Source organism: Oncorhynchus nerka, linkage group LG1, assembly GCF_034236695.1.
Source record: "Oncorhynchus nerka isolate Pitt River linkage group LG1, Oner_Uvic_2.0, whole genome shotgun sequence".
Classification (NCBI taxonomy): Eukaryota; Metazoa; Chordata; class Actinopteri; order Salmoniformes; family Salmonidae; genus Oncorhynchus; species Oncorhynchus nerka.
The window spans coordinates 49,140,768-49,154,169 of NC_088396.1; the positions used below are offsets into that span (position 1 = coordinate 49,140,768).

A 13,402-nucleotide genomic window follows, 5' to 3' on the forward strand; every position below is an offset into this window, starting at 1 on the left:
TGGTGAACTTGAGACAGAATTTTCAGTTTTTCGCTCACCTTTCACAGTTAAAGCTTCTGATCTGCCGGTCGAAATTCAGCTAGAGATAATTGATTTGCAGTGTGATGCAGATTTGAAGGGCAAATTTGCCTCTGTTGGTCTGGACAGATTTTATCAGTATCTACTACCAGGGTACCCCAAATTAACAGCCCTGGCTGCTAAAATTTTGTGCATGTTTGGGACAACCTACCTTTGTGAACAAATTTTCTCAGTGATGAATATCAATAAAACAAAAATGCGTTCAAGGCTCACAAACAAGCACTTAAATGACATTCTGAAAGTGACAGCTAGTCAGGACATGACACCTGGTGTTGATGCACTTGTACAGGCCAAAAGATGCCAAGTTTCAGGAACAAATACAAGTCCAGACTAGACTAACACCTTTAAAATGCTGCCTTAGATACTGTTTGCATTGAAAGAATACAGCTCTGTGAAGATGAATCCTTACTGTGGTGATTTAAAAAATGTGCACTTTAATGTTAGTCAGCAGCTTCAAAACAAAAGTTGTGTGATGGAATTCTACTGTTCATACAACTCCATACATTTTCAATTTCGTGGAGCAGTGTAGCAGAGTATGGTATAATTTTAATGGTCCGGCCCACTTGACATCTCCCTAGGCCGTATGTGGCCCACGATGCGAAATGAGTTTGACACCCCTGCTCTAGACCATCTTTACTCCACACACAGACACATACAAACCTCTAGACCATCTTTACTCCACACAGAGACACATACAAACCTCTAGACCATCTTTACTCCACACAGAGACACGTACAAACCTCTAGACCATCTTTACTCCACACACAGAGACACATACAAACCTCTAGACCATCTTTACTCCACACAGAGACACGTACAAACCTCTAGACCATCTTTACTCCACACAGAGACACATACAAACCTCTAGACCATCTTTACTCCACAGAGAGAGACACATACAAACCTCTAGACCATCTTTACTCCACACAGAGACACATACAAACCTCTAGACCATCTTTACTCCACACAGAGAGACACATACAAACCTCTAGACCATCTTTACTCCACACAGAGAGACACATACAAACCTCTAGACCATCTTTACTCCACACAGAGACACGTACAAACCTCTAGACCATCTTTACTCCACACAGAGAGACACATACAAACCTCTAGACCATCTTTACTCCACACAGAGACACGTACAAACCTCTAGACCATCTTTACTCCACACACAGAGACACGTACAAAGCTTTCCCTTGTCCTCCATTTGGCCAATCTGACCGTAATTCTATCCTCTTGATTCCTGTTTACAAAAAAAACTAAAGCAGGAAGTACCAGCGACTCACTCAATAAGGAAGTGGTCAGATGATGCAGATGCTAAGCTACAGGACTGTGACCGTGCGTACAGTTGAAGTCTGAAGTTTACATACACTTAGGTTGGAGTCATTAAAAGTTGTTTTTCAACCACTCCACAAATGTCTTGTTGTTAAACCATTGTTTTGGCAAGGCGGTTATTGACATCTACTTTGTGCATGACACAAGTCATTTTCCAACAATTATTTACAGACAGATTATTTCACTTATAATTCACTGTATCACAATTCCAGTGGGTCAGAAGTTTATATACACTAAGCTGACCGCTTTTCCTTCCAGTTCTCTGCTGCCAATGACTGGAACAAATTGCAAAAATTGCTGAAGCTGGTGACTTATATTTCCCTCACTAACTTTAAACATCAGCTATCTGAGCAGCTAACCGATCGCTGCAGCTGTACATAGCCCATCTGTAAATATCCCACCCAATCTACCTACCTCATCCCCATATTGTTTTTATTTACTTTTCTGCTCTTTTGCACACCAGTATTTCTACTTGCACATCATCATCTGCTCATCGCTCACTCTAGTGTTAATTTGCTATCTATCTTACCTGGTTAAATAAAGGTGAAAATAAAATGGGGGGGGGGAAACTGTGCCTTTAAACAGCTTGGAAAATTACTGACATTTTTGTTATGGCTTTAGAAGCTTCTGATAGGTGAAATTACATCATTTGAGTCAATTGGAGGTGTACCTGTGGATGTATTTCAAGGCCTACCTTCAAACTCAGTGCCTCTTTGCTTGACATCATGGGAAAATCAAAAGAAATCAGCCAACACCTCAGATAAAAATGGCAGACCTCCACAAGTCTGGTTCATCCTTGGGAACAATTTCCAAATGCCCGAAGGAACCACATTCATCTGTACAAAGAATAGTATGCAAGTATAAACACCATGGGACCACGCAGCCGTCATACCGCTCAGGAAGGAGACGAGTTCTGTCTCTTAGAGATGAATGTACTTTGGTGCGAAAAATGCAAATCAATCCCAGAACAACAGCAAAGGACCTTGTGAATATGCTGGAGGAAACACGTACAAATGTATCTATATCCACAGTAAAATAGTCCTATATCGCTCAGCAAGGAAGAAGCCACTGCTCCAAAACCACCATAAAAAAGCCAGACTACGGTTTGAAACTGCACATGGGGACAAAGATCGTACTTTTTGGAGAAATGTCCTTTGGTCTGATTAAATAAAAATAGAACTGTTTGGCCATAATGACCGTCCTTATGTTTGGAGGAAAAAGGGGGAGGCTTGCAAGCCGAAGAACACCATCCCAACCATGAAGCACAGGGGTGGCAGCATCATGTTGTGGGGGTGCTTTACTGCATGAGGGACTGGTGCACTTCACAAAATAGATGGCATCATGATGACGGAAAATTATGTGAATATTTCGAAGCAACATCTCAAGACATCAGTCAGGATGTTAAAGCTTGGTCGCAAATGGGTCTTCCAAATGGACAATGAAGCCAACCATACTTCCAAAGTTGTGGCAAAATGGCTTAAGGACAACATTGTCAAGGTATTGGATTGGCCATCACAAAGCCCTGACCACACTCCCATAGAAAATATGTGGACTGAAAAAGCGTGTGCGAGCAAGGAGGCTTACAAACCTGACTCCGTTACACCAGCTCTGTCAGGAGGAATGGGCCAACATTCACCCAACTTATTGTGGGAAGCTTGTGGAAGGCTACCCTAAACATTTGAACGAAGTTAAACAATTTAAATGCAATGCTACCAAATACTAATTGAGTGTATGTAAACTTCTGACCGACTGGGAATGTGATGAAAGAAATACAAGCTGAAATAAATTATTTTATAAACTATTAATCTGACATTTCACATTCTTAAAATAAAGTGGTGATCCTAACTGATCTAAAACAGGATTTTTTTTACTGGGATTAAATGTCAGGAATTGTGAAAAACTGAGTTTAAATGTTTTTGGCTAAGGTGTATGTATACTTCAACTGTAGATATTGTCTTGTTCATCACAGGATGGCCTTACTACTCACAGAAAATGGAACACCTCAACGCTCAGGCATTGTGATAATCCAGGGAAACTCTGGGGGGCGCCAAAGGATGCATACACGACGTTCCTTCCTGCTTTGTTACATTCTGCCACCGTATACACGATGCATTCACCGTTAACCTTATCGTTAGGAGCCATTCTCCCTCTGAATCTGACACCATTTAGGAGACAGAGCATTACCTGGATGTATTCTGTTCCAAACAATAATACAATATACCTTATAGTTCATGATGCCTAAAAGATCTAGAAGCAACACATCGGGAGACATGCTACTAACTCATCACAATATTAATACCACAATACTTGATAACAGAAGAAACATGTGATTGCAACCTGTGTAACCTATACATTTTGAGATACCGGTAGTAACCTGTGTAACCTATACATTTTGAGATACTGGTAGTATAGTTCTAAAATATGCACGACACCAAATCATATACAATACAGGTCTGATTATAATACAATTTCAAACCTGTGTAAAAAAAAGGTCATATTTCATGAGGAGTTTGATTGAACTCAATAAAAACATAATTATTCCAGGCTTGAAAATTACAAAAAGAAAGAAGAAATTCGTTTTCGTTAGGTCCAATTTCTTAGGAATTGTAATTCATTCTAAATCACAGTATATTGTTCGAGAAGTAAGGGAGACAATAGGCTACTAATAAAAACCGAAACTGCCAATATCACAAGCATTGCGGCATTGGTTACACCATACTGTATCTGACATAGATTGTTTAACGTATAGATATAATATAATGATGCTCTCAAAATGTGTTTTACGGGTGTGCAGTGTAGAACACCAACATGACAAAAACGGAAAAGACATATTAAAATGATGATAAAAAGTGAAACAGTTAAATTCACAATCATAACTCGCATTTAAAAGCTGTTAAATACTGTTTAAATGCTGTTAAATGGATCTCACAAAATACATATTTAAGTAATAATGTATAATTCAAAAATGCCTCAGTGAAATGATCGATGGAGAATGAGAAGCAGACTGAGGGGCAGAGAGAAGAGAAGGGAGAAACAACAGTGAATCAAAGCATAATGATATTCCTGAAAGAAGAGGGAGATGTTGCCACGCTCATTTTATTAATCAGGCTGTCAATTTCAGGCGAGGCCAAACCCACGAGCAATCTAAAGCAGACTCGGATCAATCCAGGAACACACACTCACTCCACTCCTCACTTCTCCTCTTCCGCTCCACGTGTATATCCATTCGTCTGACCGCAGGCCGCATCCATCATCAAATGAACGCCATCTCGTATTTATTTGCTTATAAACCTGTTACAATATACGATCATTCGAGCAGCTTCATGCGTACCTTTACATTTTGGGCTAAAAATGATTCACGGGTCATTTTGAACGGTCATTCGTTGCTCGCATTGGTATTCTATTTATTTTTACGTCTCTCCCTCTCATAAAAAAATGTGTTATATTGTTTAGAGACAGTTGCTGATCTGAATGCGGATTAACTCCGCCACAACTCATCCGAGCACCAGCCCCGGAAATTGATTTTTTTTCTACAAGGCTTAATGATGGAGAGGAGAAGAAAAGAGATGATTCTGATGGAGAGAGGTCTACACAGTCCCGTGTCTGGCAAAAGACTCTCAAACCTGTCAGACTCGGCTGGAAATTCAGTGTTGGAGGCCCTCGAAAATGCTCAGCACAGTGATCGACTAAACCCGACAATAACTTCCGCCTCGCTTCATGGAAGTCTCGGGGATATTCCAAACAAAGGCAAGTTCGAAACGGACAGTCTTTTCGGTGCCCACCACAACAGCGAGAATAACTCCTCAGCTGAGATTTCCTTGTCAGAAAGCAGGAAAAAAATCCACTTGTACCCTGAAGTTTCTCAAGACTCAGACATGAACAGTGATGTGGAAGTGGGATGCCCATCGTATCGTTCCCCGAGCCAACACAAGGAAAACAACAACAACGGTAATATTCACTTGGACCTAATGATCGAAATAAATAATAAAAGATAAATAAATGTATTTGATATTTTAAAACAGATAACGGATAACAATATTATAAATAATAATAACTAATAAAGAATAAATGTGTGTTTCATTTTCAAATATTTCACAACTAATGCTACAAAACATTATGTATTATTTAGCGTATAGGCATTATCTCATGTGATTTCATAAGAATATATAATAGTCAGTATACACAACAACATTACCTATAAAGCTTAGATGAGATTATCGAATAATAATTGCATATTTCTTTCCTAAAGGTTTTTCTGACAATAATTCTGGAGGCTCCAACACAAATTCATCCTCCCTTTCCAATTTTAACGGCAATGGAATGTGTTCAAACATGTCAAATGCGGATCAGGTGAGAAGGTACCGGACTGCATTTACCAGAGAACAAATAGGAAGACTGGAGAAAGAGTTTTACAGGGAAAATTATGTCTCAAGACCAAGAAGATGTGAACTTGCCGCATCACTCAATCTACCTGAAACTACAATAAAGGTAGGCCTGTGTTCTGTTATATGCATACAGGGTGGCGCAGCGGTCTAAGGCACTCAGTGCTAGAGGCGTCACTACAGACCCTGGTTTGATTCCAGGCTGTATCACAAGTTAAATAAAGGTTCAATTCTTTAAAAATGTAAAACACATGACATAATAATGTAGGTTACATCACAAATAGTTAGGAATATATATGCTACAGTTATATTACACACTCCACTAAAACACACGATGGTCAACTTGCATACATCGGAACACACACACACACACACACACACACACACACACACACACACACACACACACAGAGAGAGAGAGAGAGAGAGAGAGAAAACACACACACACAGAGAGAGAGAGAGAGAGAAAACACACACAGAGAGAGAAACACACAGACACACACACACACACACAGAGAGAGAGAGAGAGAGAGAGAGAGAAAACACACACACACACAGAGAGAGAGAGAGAGAGAGAGAGAGAGAGAGAGAGAGAGAAAACACACACACACACAGAGAGAGAGAGAGAGAGAGAGAGAGAGAGAGAGAGAGAGAGAGAGAAAACACATACACACACACAGAGAGAGAGAGAGAGAGAGAGAGAGAGAGAAAACACACACACACACACAGAGCAAACCTATAAACGAATCCGTTTGGTATAATTCACATTGTGAGCAAGACAATGTTCTACTCGAATCTATTCCAGAAATGAATCTGAAATTAAGTAATAAATTAATGAATTAATCTGAAATGAACAAATGAAATAAAAGTAACTATAAAAAAAGTCAACACATTTCTTCAACTTGCTGATTTGTTTAAGGGTCCCTAAAAATAACTATTCACAAATATATGTATACCTGCCTATTCGTTTTAAACTCCGAATTTGATCAAACTTGCATTTAGCAATGTTTACGCAGTAAATATTGATATAGGCACACGCATGTCCTGAACACTGGGAAAATGCATGCGAGTCGACCCGATATTTTGTAATACTACAATGCTACAGTTCGGGTTGGATTTAATAGGGTCCTAAAGTAAACATGGATGATGATTCTCTGTCTGTAGGTATGGTTCCAGAACAGGCGGATGAAGGACAAGAGGCAACGTTTGGCAATGTCTTGGCCCCATCCAGCAGATCCAAGCTTTTACACCTACATGATGACGCACGCGGCAGCCACCGGAAGTCTACCATACCCTTTCCATTCCCACATACCTCTGCACTATTACCCGCATGTGGGTGTCACAGCAGCTGCCGCAGCTGCGTCTGGTGCTGCATCGTCACCTTTCACTACCTCCATTCGCCCTCTCGATACTTTCCGTGCACTCTCCCATCCTTATTCACGCCCAGAGCTTCTCTGTGGCTTCAGGCACCCAGGACTTTATCAGTCACCCTCAGGCCTCAATAGCTCTGCGGCAGCATCAGCAGCAGCGGCTGCAGCATGTGCAGCTGCGGTCAGCGCACCATCGGTCACTGGGCCATGCTCGTGCCTCAGTTGTCACAGCAGCCAGGCGGCCAGCGCGCTAGGCTCCAGAAGTACCAACACTGACTTTACCTGCACCGCATCCGGGCAAAGGTCCGAAAGTGGATTTTTTCCGTATTCTGCCGCTGTCCTGAGCAAAAGTTCGGCTCCATCACCAGATCAGAGAGAGGAATCTTCACTAAACACATAACTTCATCGTGTGGAAGATCTAAATCAAGTGCAGTTGGTTCTGTTTCATGCTTTGCTATTAGTTTATACATAGGTCTACATCTACGACTCCAATATTTGGGGGACAAATAAAGGTAATTTCAAAACAATTAGCATAATTCGCATTTTTTTTAAAGAAGCCAAAAGGTGTTAACATTGGTAAGTGCTAAATTGACAGTAATTTAAAGGACTATTTTGTTAGTGCGTCGGTGATGAAGCTTTATTCCTGTGCCTTAAAACCTATAAATAACTATCTAATTCAGTGATAGGCCCACGGTACTCGTGATTTATCCACTTATATCAAATATATTTTCCATCAATTATCTTCTTTTCGAATTTCCCAGTTATATTTTGGTATTAATTTAAGGCACTGTAAAAGTAAGCATTTTTATGTATTTATTATTGTTCTCTGCATTTATCAATTCAATGTTGGGCATTGCTTTTCTCTATGAAACATGGTTACGTGTAGATTCGTTATTAATGTAGGTTATGGTGAGAATCATATTTACAATATGTGCCACAACAACTACTACTGAATAATAACCGGTACAGTTCAAGGGATATTCCTAATCTTCAAGTAAGATGCATAAGATGAATTTTGCACCGCTTCGAACTTGTCAGTAATGATGTTGAGAATAGAGGATTATGGCGAAAATGGCCAATCTTGTACTTTCACTCCTCGTTCTGAGACCCGCTGTCGGGTGCTAATAACCCCCTGAGGGAAGTCATTAGACATGACAGATAAAATACTTAGAACATACAACATTGTTCTTGGTGCTTAGATTGTACCGTAAAATGTGACATTCCTTACATGTGAAGGTTTTTAAAAAAAAAGTGTACTCGGTAGAGCCAATGTTCGTTTCAGTTAGAAGTTGGATGAACGCCCTTTACACTTTTCCGGTTATATTTCCGTTACATGTTATATGGAGCAATCTCGTTCAATAAAAAACGGTATTTCCATTCTCTCCCAATAGGGCCCCCTTCCCTCAACATACAGTACATATCGTTAAAATATTTTTAAACCAAAATATTTACCGCTGTGGATTGGAAAATGACCCATGACGTGTAAATTACATTTCTTATATATAGATATTAATAATTTATCTGACTTGTTGAATGTTTATTCAATTTAAATCCGTATACACTGGAGATCATACACGCCTATTTCACCATAGTTTTTGACTATTATATTGTAAGGTAAACATGCTTTTATGGCTACAAACAAACCAAATAAGTCGTATGCAAAATACACGTTATAAGTCCATACATGTAAAAGGCGAGCGTACATGTTGTACTACATTGAAACAAGGCCTCCAAGGGCTGATAAAACGATAAGTGAAAGCTGTTTAAAAGGGTTGAAATAATGAAATACTAGTGTATTGCCCTATGTCCCCAGGGTCTCCGAGATACATGGATCTGTATATTATATCTCTGTATTTAAAATATTACCAACTGTATGAATTTACACATTTTAATTAACTTGAGAAAAAAATGTGTAAATATCTTTATGTAAATCATGTCATTTATTGATGATGTTTGTTCTTGGGAAATAAATCTTTTTTTTTAAATCGTCAAAACATTTTCCTATCTTTGTTTGAGATATTGAAAACACACTATATGAATACATGTCGATATTATTGTCAAAATCACAGGTTTGAAGAGGTATGATAAAAGTGAGATCATCTTTGGTTATGGATATTATGTATTTACATTTCGTGCAATATGTTTAGTATGCACTTTATGTATTTACATCAATAGGTTCTTATTAATGAACTGATTTGCCTAGATAAATAAAGGTTAAATAAAATAAAATCAATAGGGAAGCTGTATCTGTAGCATATAAGAAGCAGGGTCATACTGGCAGGCTACTTGGGCCTATTTTCTCTCCGGAAAGTCTGTCTGGCATTAATTAAAACGACGCCGAAAACTATTGGCAATATAAAGAATGCTGTCACGGGTCATTCCGAATCTAAAATGTACCATTCTTTTTGACATTACCTCTAAATTATACAAGCTGATACTGTCGTTAATTACAGTTGGTTAAATATATACCAGAGTGGCTTCAAGGGACTTTGAGATAAATTCCATTTTTTGAACGTCCCCATTAAAGAAATGGGATTAGGGCAGCAGCAGACCTGGGCGTGATATATCGCCATGTGTCTCTGCGGAAGGTTCCAACCCCTACAACAAAGGCATTGAGTTAGATAAAATATACATAGGAAAAGACAGCGGAAAAACACTGCCCACCATAACACGATCAGTTTTGTATCCAATGTGCAGAATGAAAAAATAATTCATCATAACATGCACAAAAAAAAACTGTCACCTTTGACGAATTGCTTTTGACAAGAAAAATCATCTTTGGGTTGTTTAATATATTGTATACTTTCTTTATTTCGGTGCTAATAGAAAACAACGAATTAAATGTCCACCAGAGAATGAAATACAAAGATCGATGATTCTGCCTCTACTGTCCAACCACCCCTATTTAATTGACTGTATTTTATAGGTAATTGAACTGCTTGTTGTAAATTGAATATGTTATAGAAACGAAACGAACACTACATTTACTGAAATTCATCGCATTTTTTTTTACATTGACTATCTGATCAGCCCGTCATGCCAACCTCCAATTCTTCATTACACACTGTTTATGATCTGTTACAGAACAACGTGCTTGCTCCATAGTGATTGATTGCCTTATTAACGCGTGTTCTTGTAAGTGTGACCGAACTGATTACGATGCATATGTTTAGAATAATGTTTCATTTAGCTGACTGCAAGTAATGTAGGGTGACAGCTGCTGCGGGAGGACAAAAACCTAAACCAGAGGGAGCAAGTGGGGCCAAAACACTCCACCGTTAATCATTAAGGTGGAAATACAAAATAACAAACTGACCCGACTGCTCCATCTATGGATTTGGAAATTGTTATTGAATAATGTGTTATGTTGCCTTCTGTATCAGTCCTGAGACTTCTGATGGTCATTTGGTTATACTAGTGTGGTAAAATAGACCTATATCACCATAGTAATATAGACCTATCTAAATAACAGAAAATCTACTTTTTTTTTGTTGCATTTTTTTGCATTTTGGCGTCCAACTCATTTACAAACATGACCTCACATAAACAGACACATGTCAACTTGATTTAATCAGATTTGGAGAGCCTTCTCTGGCATCATGTTAGGAACATATTGTATTTATTTCAGTCTGATGCTGTAAACAGTCTAATGACATGCCAGATGTTGCCATATTTGTCGTGCAGGCTAAATGTATAATTGTAGGCTTATCATGTCTTTCAAAAAGGGAGATTTATGCTATTATTGGCCTACTGAAGTAAAATAATCTCCACCGCTGTTTGTCTCAAATTAATGCTTCTTTTCAAATGTTACTTTCATATATTACATGACATAAATGTAGCTATAACCCATTTAGACAGAATTAAATTGTTAAATTAACTTATCAGCCCCTAATGATGATGAATGAGATATTAATTCAGATTCAAGCCTGACAATTTGCAATTTGACGCATTTTGATAGTTTTCATATAACATTTAGAATAGCAGGTCATCCCCTCAATCAATATAAGCATATAATTCGGTCTCTCGTAAAATAAATATATATATTTTCATGAATATGTATTGAAACATGTTCGCAATTACCTTTGGAAAGGACCTTCACTGGATTAAACATCAATTATTGCACGGTCTTTCTTGCTGAAGACTATTAAAGTGGTATGATCCACAAAGCATTGTTCTTAACGCGACTTTGGTCTTCTACCGCCTGCACCAAACGCCCTTTGCCAATATATTATTTTATTTTCGTAAAGGATATGCATATATTAGCATACATCTCAGGTTTGCGTCTTAACTCTGTTCATGCAATCAACACTACACGTTTTTCTCCATAAATGCATTTAGCAATCCATTTGATTGAAATAAAGAACTATCCTTGTGTTTGAATATTTGTAGTGTAGCCTATACGGTATGGCCTAATGAACTTCACACAGCTTATTTGATACACCTGTCTTGGATTCAAGAATGTGAAATGTCAGAATAATAGTAGAGAGATGATTTATTTCAGCTTTTATTTCTTTCATCACATTCCCAGTGGTTCAGAAGTTTACATACACTCAACTAGAATTTGGTAGCATTGCCTTGAAATTGTTTAACTTGGGTCAAACGTTTCGTGTAGCCTTCCACAAGCTTCTCATATGGGTTGGGTGAATTTTGGCCCATTACTCCTGACAGAGATTGTGTAACTGAGTCAGGTTTGTAGGCCTCCTTGCTCACAGGCTTTTTCAGTCCTGCCCACAAATATTCTATAGGATTGAGTTCAGGGCTTTGTGATGGCCACTCCAATACCTTGACTTTGTTGTCCTTAAGCCATTGTGCCAAAACTTTGGAAGTATTTGGAAGACCCATTTGGAAGATCCATTTGCGACCAAGCTTTAACTTTCTGATGTCTTGAGATGTTGCATTCAATATATACACATAATTTCCCTTCCCTATGGAGCCATCTATTTTGTGAAGTGCACCAGTCCCTCATGCAGCAAAGCACCCCCACAACATGATGCTGCCACCCCTGTGCTTCACGGTTGGGATGGTGTTCTTCGGCTTGCAAGCCTCCCCCTTTTTCCTCCAAACATAACGATGGTCATTATGGCCAAACAGTTCTATTTTTGTTTCATCAGACCAAAGGACATTTCTCCAAAAAGTACGATCTTTGTCCCCATGTGCAGTTTCAAACCGTAGTCTGGCTTTTTTATGGCGGTTTTTGAGCAGTGGCTTCTTCCTTGCTGAGTGGCCTTTCAGGTTATGTCGATATAGGGCTCATTTTACTGTGGATATAGATACATTTGTACCTGTTTCCTCCAGTATCTTCACAAGGTCCTTTGCTGTTGTTCTGGGATTGATTTGCATTTTTCGCACCAAAGTATGTTCATCTCTAAGATACCGAACGTGTCTCCTTCCTGAGAGGTATGACGCCTGCGTGGTCTCATGGTGTTAATACTTGCGTACTATTTTTTGTATAGATGAACGTGGTACCTTCAGGTGTTTGGAAATTGCTCCCAAGGATGAACCATACTTGTGGAGGTCTACAATTATTTATCTTGTCTTGGCTGATTTCTTTAGATTTTCCCATGATGTCAAGCAAAGAGGCACTGAGTTTGAAGCTAGACCTTGAAATACATCCACAGGTACACCTCCAATTCACTCAAATTGCCACGTTCTGACCTTAGTTATTTTGTTATGTCTTTGTTTTAGTATGGTCGGGGCGTGAGTTGGGTGGGTGGTCTATGTTCTTTTTTCTATAATTTGGTATCTCTGTGTTTGGCCTGGTATGGTTCTCAATCAGAGGCAGCTGTCAATCATTGTCCCTGATTGAGAACCATACTTAGGCAGCCTGTTTTCACCCTTGAGTTGTGGGTGATTATTTTCTGTTATGTGTCTGTCACCTAACAGAACTGTTTCGTGTCATTCTCCTTTGTTATTTTGTTTAGTGTTCTCTTAAATAAATATATGATGAACACTTACCACGCTGCGCGTTGGTCCTCACCTCATTCCAACGACGAGCGTTACAGAATCACCCACCAACCAAGGACCAAGCAGCGTGGTAACGGGCAGCGGCCGGATTCTCAAGACTCCTGAACATGGGAGGAGATTTTGAACGGAGAAGGACCCTGTGCTCAGGCTGGAGAATATCGCCGCCCTAAAGCAGAGCTGGAGGCAGCGAAAGCTGAGCGGGGGTGGTGTGAGGAGGCAGCGCGGCTGGGACGAGAGGCAGCCCCAAAAATGTATTGGGGGAGCACACGG

At 39.3% G+C, this 13,402-nt stretch overlaps 1 protein-coding gene across 1 annotated transcript; it reads left to right on the forward strand.

The window, feature by feature from the left end:
• Nucleotides 1-4,958: 4,958 nt before the first annotated feature.
• On the forward strand, nt 4,959-7,568 carry LOC115118744 (homeobox even-skipped homolog protein 2-like). Its single transcript, XM_029647444.2, has 3 exons — nt 4,959-5,364; nt 5,666-5,904; nt 6,963-7,568. The coding sequence occupies exons 1-3, from the start codon at nt 4,959-4,961 to the stop codon at nt 7,566-7,568; spliced, it is 1,251 nt and encodes a 416-aa protein (XP_029503304.2).
• The last annotated feature ends 5,834 nt before the right edge of the window (nt 7,569-13,402 follow it).

Coding starts and splice junctions, on each gene's coding strand:
- LOC115118744 (XM_029647444.2), top strand. CDS start 4,959: ATGATGGAGAGGAGAAGAAAAGAGATGATTCTGATGGAGAGAGGTCTA. Junction 5,365..5,665: donor CAAGGAAAACAACAACAACG/GTAATATTCACT, acceptor TCTTTCCTAAAG/GTTTTTCTGACAATAATTCT. Junction 5,905..6,962: donor TACCTGAAACTACAATAAAG/GTAGGCCTGTGT, acceptor CTCTGTCTGTAG/GTATGGTTCCAGAACAGGCG.